Here is a 6655-nt window from a genome sequence, read left to right as displayed (position 1 = left end):
ACTCTTAATATCTATTCGGTTCTGATGTGTGGTTTAACACTCATGATTTAAATTCGTGATTATTTCGGTCCATTTTAAAATCTATTTAATATATCTATGTTTAATATAAAACCATGTATCAAACAATTGAGAATGGAAACGGTGAATGTTTATAATACAAAATATTCCAATATACAAAATATGGAGAAACATCTGCTGATCTATGCAGATGTTAACTTGTATTTTACATGTATGTTGTAATTGTTGTTCACATATGTTGATTGATATATATATGCATTAAACAATTTATTTTTTCTTAAGTGTTTTATTAAAAACAATCTCATTGATTTTAAAACTTTTTTTCTTTTTGAAAGAGATTTTCACCCAATCAGAATAAGACACTCGTCAGAGTATAGAAAGAACATAAGAAATTCATTGTTTTCTCTCAAGTATAAAAAGAAGAAATTTGCCAATTGTATAGTACAACTGTACAAGAAACTCGCTAAACAAAAACGTTGTGATATCGAATAGTGAACTTAACAATTACAGCATGCTTCTGAGGGCAACGATTGCTTTGTTGTTTGCTGTTCTTGTCTGTTATAAACAAGGTAAATTCTTTTTATTTTTTGTAAAAATCACTTTAATTGTAGACGACAAAACATTTTCTTTGCTTGTAAAGGGTCTGTAAGTAATGAATAGATGAAAAGCTTTATCCCGTGATGCCACCAGAAACTTTGTTCAATTAATTAAGAGTATTTTTCATCGTTTTAATATTATAACATACATCACAAACATTATATGTAAAGGTGGTGGTAATCGTATGAGAGTCTTCTCTTTTGTATTGCTATCATAATGACTGCTGTATGTATAATTAAATTTCATTGCGTTTTGATGCTTATCTTTAGCAAAAAAAATCTTTACATTGATTGCGAAATTATTTCAAATAAGTTGGAGTGAATATTTATTAATATCGTCAAATTTTCTATTACACGTACGGTAGTTTAAGGACAATTTTCCGTGACTTGTATTTCTTTATAATTAATCTCTATTATTCAAGGTAAGAATTAAGCCTCCATTTCTTTGAATTATGTATTGACGCATTCGTTTGTAAAATTTCATGAGCTGAGAGTTATTGACTTTACTCTAGAGATTCATTTGAAATTGATTAGCTTTTTAGCAGTGTTAATTCAAATCTAAAACACTTTTCAAATCGTTAACTACATATGGAAGTGTTTAAAAATTGTATACCTAAGATATACTTTGTAGCTTTGTTTATTACAATCTCTGATAAAAGCAATACTAATTGGAATCCAGATTGTGGCTATGTATACCACCCATGTGGTGTTTTTTTGGGTAACATTATCACAAATATAAGCTCTTTGTAGTAACGAAAGCTAGTTAAGTATAAAAAGGAACACATTTGGAGCGGTCAGAGTTGGCGGAAAAGAAAACAACTAACTTTATTCAGGTTTTAAAATCTTTTGAATTTTTGTACCAAGTCAGAAATATGACAGTTGTTTTTCACTCGTTTCCGTTGATTGATAAAGTTTGATTTTGTCAGTTTTTATGGACTTTTTGAGCTTTCCTTTTTGAGCTTTCCTTTGAGTTCGGTCCGTTTGTTTTACTTTTTATCAAACAATCAACAGTGCCATGAAAAAAAAATAATCTTCCAGATAGATCTTTAAGCGTACTTCAAGAATTTTACAAAAAGTTCATTTGAAGCAATATTGAATTTGTCCAACTTTAAATACAACAAATCCAGGAAATAAATTTATATTTAAATTTTTACAAGATTTAATAGTTTGTAAGAATTTACAGAAAGTAGTTTCTAGCGTAGATGTTATAAAAGGTAATGTAACAAACTGACAGTTTTGCAATTGGTACTGATAGAAATCATCACCTAGAAACTATTTTAGTTGACATGTTTTACATAATTGTTTTTTTTTTTTATATAAAGTGAACTGTTTGTGTTCTTTCCCATGTAATTGGCAAAAGCGAACATTCTACAATGAATTACTGGACGTCGACCTTCTAGTTCCAAATGCATACCAATTACATATTGCACCTGACATTGTTATAGAATGTTTGATTAGAGAAGGACCGTTCATTGTTAACAGGTAAGTGAAATGCTTTTCCAGTCCCGTTCATTTTTGTAAAAATCTTATTTCTTTTTTGTCAAAATAAAAACTGACTTTAATTGACAAGTACTAGTATGATATTTTTCAAACCAAAATTAATAACAATAAATTCTTTTTGCAAAAAGTTGCTCAGCAAACACACTGTTATCGTTATTGATACATTATGATTTTTTCTTTGTTCAGACGAGGGGAAAATAAAGATATATACAGATGTATAAAACTTAACGACGTGTGTGAGAACAGCTTTGTGTTGTTAGAAACACCTCTAAGTAAGTTCAATTATCTAAAATGTAGTAAAGAAAAGAGAAATACAGAAAGGATGTAGACAAGAAAATATTACAATGATAGAAAGGGAAATATATTATAATAGATTTATTGTTTGGTGATCAATTGCTGGTATCTGTTCTATGAACAATTCAGTTTCATTTGTCTGATTGTTATTGTACATTATACTTTGAATTTTCTTACAAATCTCTTTTTAATGGATACATAATGTTCACAAAATCCCTATAAATAACGATATATAAACCGCTTTTCAAGATGTTAGACTATCTATCTTTTAAATTTATTAGCAACAGTCCTTTCTACAGTAACAAATAATCATCAGACATATTCTGATAAGTTATATTCAACCAGTCGTGCCAATCAGATTTGGAGTCTTCAGATTCTAAAGATATAATGCAAAAACTTCAACCACTACCTTTTAGGTTATACCAATGATTTTTCTACACTTCACACTATTATTCCTCGTACTCAGTTGAAAAATCGAAAAACAACGTCTCATTAAACGGGTAACAGCCTTTCTTTTCCATTATATCTACAAAAATCGGAATCGTAGATACATATTTTTGTTTGAGGTCATGCGAAATCATACTTTGTAAAGAATCGCGCTAATTATAGAAAAAAATATAAACCGTTGGGTTGTTTGATTGACAACATATTGGTTGAGTTTGGTGGATTACTATTTCAACAGAGGGTCAGTATTTTAACTGTGCACTCCTATTGTCAACTTAATGTTGTAGTCATTTGAAGCAGAACTCACACAAAACCTTTGCAAAGTCAAAAAAACATCTTTCAAAGCTCTAGAATGTGCAGTCCACAAATATTAAGCAATTTGTATTACAAATAATTTCTGAATAAAATTAAATGGGGATTTATTTGTATCACAGTGCAAATGGATTCACCTCCAAATTTGTGTGACATCTGTACTCCTGGAAATCTTACTGGCAAGCCAGAAGTATGGGTCGGTAAGTACACTTTACAAGTTGCAATACAAAAATATTTGATCACGTGGTAGGTCTCTAGTCTGGAATCGAACGTTTTTACAGCTAAGACTGCAGGCAAACATGGCACTGGATAGTTACAAAATATCTCAGAAGGTTTAAGCCGATACGTTGAGAATTTTTCTAAAAAACAATTAAGCTATGTTACTGTCTTTCTATTCTTTCTGTGTCCTTCTTTTGTTATACTCGTAGTCTCCTTGATCTTTAAAAATAGTTAGCTTTCAAAACATAGTCTCTCTGCGTTTGTTAATGTTAACTCAACAGAAATACACGATCGAACTTAATAAATTTGGATTAATCCCTTTACCCTTTTGATCTCTGTAGTTAAATGCTGATACTGGAAGCAGTGAAAGTAATAGATAAAGGCAACAGTAGTATACCGCTATTCGAAATACATAAATCGATTGAGAAAAAAACAAAATCCGGGTTACAAAATAAAACTGAGGGAAACACATCAAAAAGACATTGCTACAGATTTGCAGAGCATCTTTTTATGCAACTTAGGAATCCACATTTTTTATGAATACGTTATGCACAAATCAAATGTAAAACAGTAATTACCATGATATTTTTCTTTAATCAGTCTATATTTAGCAACTACCCCGACATAACTGTAATCAATGACATGCAGATTACAAGTTTTCATTTATACCCGAACTTCTTACCACCTGTGCCTTTTTTGTACAACTATACCCGATACATTTTGATATCATAATATCAGTTCCACATGCAAGTATAAATTTGATAGTAAGAGATATTTCAATCGATATTTATCAAGAAAAACCAAAAGTAACCATGTGATGACCTTATGTTGTTTACATTCACGCCATTTAGACTGTGGTCGAACGTTGTCTTATTGCAAATAACATCACAACTCATTTTGTGTAGATAGCTTACTAAAAAACTTTATAAATTTGTATGAAAGTTTTATTGCTAACACACTGTTTTTATTGTAGAGTAATTACCACTTATACATGCATAATAATGATAGTCGTGTTTTCTCGCCATATCAAATAATCACTGATTTTATTTTGAACAGAGCATCGACATTCCTATTTTAATTCTTGTTTCAGCAAAAGAGAATACTTGTGAGTATGGCTCCGTACACTTAACTTTTTTTTATTAATGATTACTTTAAAATTCCGGAAGTAATCTTAGTATTGATAAAGATTTTTTTTAACAATGTACACTTCTTGAAAATGATCTTTTTTTTATATAATAACTACAAATATGAAGGTAAATCAATGAATAACATCGTTTTATGAAATTAAAAAAAACCCAAACCCATAGGCATTGCGTTGATAAAAGTGACCGAACAATCTTAAAAGAATACACCAATCAACTAGTGTACGTGTCGTGTCCTTCTATTATTTTAAATTTTAAAAAATATGTTTTCCTCCTATTGAAAAAACTAACCACGAAGTGTAGCAAAAATTTAAATTTTACATTTGCTATTATGTTTTAGTACTAGGATGTGATGTACCAAAGAACTGTCCTGTACAACGTCGTACAGACATTCAATGTAATGGATGTGAAAAGAACCAACCAAATGATGACATAGCCTGCAGCACTTGCAAAAAAGAGGAAAGAAAAAAGTGTGAATATCAAAGGAAATATTCCGGAGAGAAGAAGAAATCAACCTATGGTTCATTTTCTAGAAGTTCTTACATAGGCTAAACGTACAAGGAAAAATATGCTGAACAACTGTCATGTTTCAATAGAAAAGCAAATTATTGAAAATAAATATCAGCAATTATTCTTTAGTTATCCTTATAATATAGACGACTTTCGATTTTGTGCAATTTTCATTCAACTTTCCCATGTTACAATGCTTAGGGACGATATGAAAAAAATCAATGAAGGATAAAAAAAAACTTAATTCAATTAGTTTGGGGGTGGGGGTCAAAATTGCTGCAAGTTTTGTTTAATTGACATCAATTTTATATATATCCTTATTGGTCAATCAATTTCCCCAAATTAAGTCACGAAAAGGGGGGGTTGGGTAGGGGGTCAGTAAAAAAACTATATGAATTATTTATTTTTTATCTTACATTGAACTTTTGATGTCGTCCCTTGTGTTATTATTAAGTTACAGTTAGAGTCGATAATTAAATGACCTCGTTTACGTCAATTGACGCCGGGTCTACTGGTGTAATGATATTTTGTTATTGGGAATATGCTATCTTTTTATCGTTTATTTTAATTTGATTTCACTTTTACTATGCATAGGCTTTACTCTGTTTAAATTTGGAATTATGCCTAAAGAAAGCATAAGTGTTTTTGAAAAATCAAATATTTGCTTTAAACAATCCAAATATTGCAGTACATAGACGTTTAATCGTTCGAATCATCTAGTATATGTTCTCTTTCTATAAACAATCGGCATTCACATGGGAACATACTGTGCCCCTCTTGTTTCTTTATTATTATGAGACTAAATTCATACAGAAACATCTCATATCAAACGCATCTATCACATCGAACTAGAGATAAAGGATACAGTTAAATCTTTTTCAAATCTTGACAAGATATTGACAATGAGTGTCAGTTCAAAACAAAACTTTACGACAAAAGAGATGATTTCAGCTTTCCATTTGTGACCTTTCCTTTTCTTTGTAACAATATTCCAGAGCCTGCATACATAGTTTATATATTCGCCAGTTGATACGATATTTCCAAGTTTGTTTTTTCTATCATAATGTTCTTGATAGAGGGTAAGTGCTCACAAGTAAGCTATCAAAATAATAGTTCCAAATGGTGAAGTTGAAATCACCACTTCGTAAATTTTACGGACGCCATAACGAGTGGGTTGAGCTTTATGGAATATTCATTTTACAGATGATAGCGAACATGTTCCTAGTGCCGTAACTGTAATCCCGTACCCTTTTCACGAATGTGACCCACAGAATTAAAGTTATTACCGGGTTTTACTAATATAAGCAACACGACGGGTGCCACATGTGAAACAGGATCTCTTGACCCTATCGTGCCACTTGAGATAATCCTCAGTTTTTGGTGAGCTTCGTGTTGCTTAGTCTTTAGTTATCTATGTTGTGTTTTGTATATTGTTTGTCTCTTTGTCTTGTTCTTTTTAAGCTATATATGGCATTGTCAGTTTCTTTTCTTTTCTTTTCGTTTCAATTTCTTATATTTTTTTTTATCTTTTACATTATTTTATATTTAAAAAAACGTGCTCCAACACTTTGTCCAAGTGTCTTTTTAAAAATATATTGTTTATATCTCAATTATAATTTA

At 30.4% G+C, this 6655-nt stretch overlaps 1 protein-coding gene across 1 annotated transcript; it reads left to right on the top strand.

Moving 5' to 3' along the window:
- The first annotated feature begins 453 nt into the window (after window positions 1–453).
- On the top strand, window positions 454–5156 carry LOC143062270 (uncharacterized). The gene is made up of 6 exons (XM_076234013.1): window positions 454–587; window positions 1937–2096; window positions 2301–2386; window positions 3287–3364; window positions 4474–4488; window positions 4866–5156. Exons 1-6 carry the CDS (start codon window positions 530–532, stop codon window positions 5075–5077), a joined length of 609 nt encoding a protein of 202 aa, XP_076090128.1. The 5' UTR covers window positions 454–529; the 3' UTR covers window positions 5078–5156.
- Window positions 5157–6655: the final 1499 nt, after the last annotated feature.

The sequence above is a fragment of the Mytilus galloprovincialis genome, chromosome 2, assembly GCF_965363235.1.
Source record: "Mytilus galloprovincialis chromosome 2, xbMytGall1.hap1.1, whole genome shotgun sequence".
NCBI lineage: Eukaryota > Metazoa > Mollusca > Bivalvia > Mytilida > Mytilidae > Mytilus > Mytilus galloprovincialis.
Note: the sequence above shows the minus strand (reverse complement) of the source record. Positions and strands in the feature narration are given on the sequence as shown.

Coding starts and splice junctions, on each gene's coding strand:
- LOC143062270 (XM_076234013.1), top strand. CDS start 530: ATGCTTCTGAGGGCAACGATTGCTTTGTTGTTTGCTGTTCTTGTCTGT. Junction 2,097..2,300: donor GGACCGTTCATTGTTAACAG/GTAAGTGAAATG, acceptor TTCTTTGTTCAG/ACGAGGGGAAAATAAAGATA. Junction 2,387..3,286: donor GTTGTTAGAAACACCTCTAA/GTAAGTTCAATT, acceptor TTTGTATCACAG/TGCAAATGGATTCACCTCCA.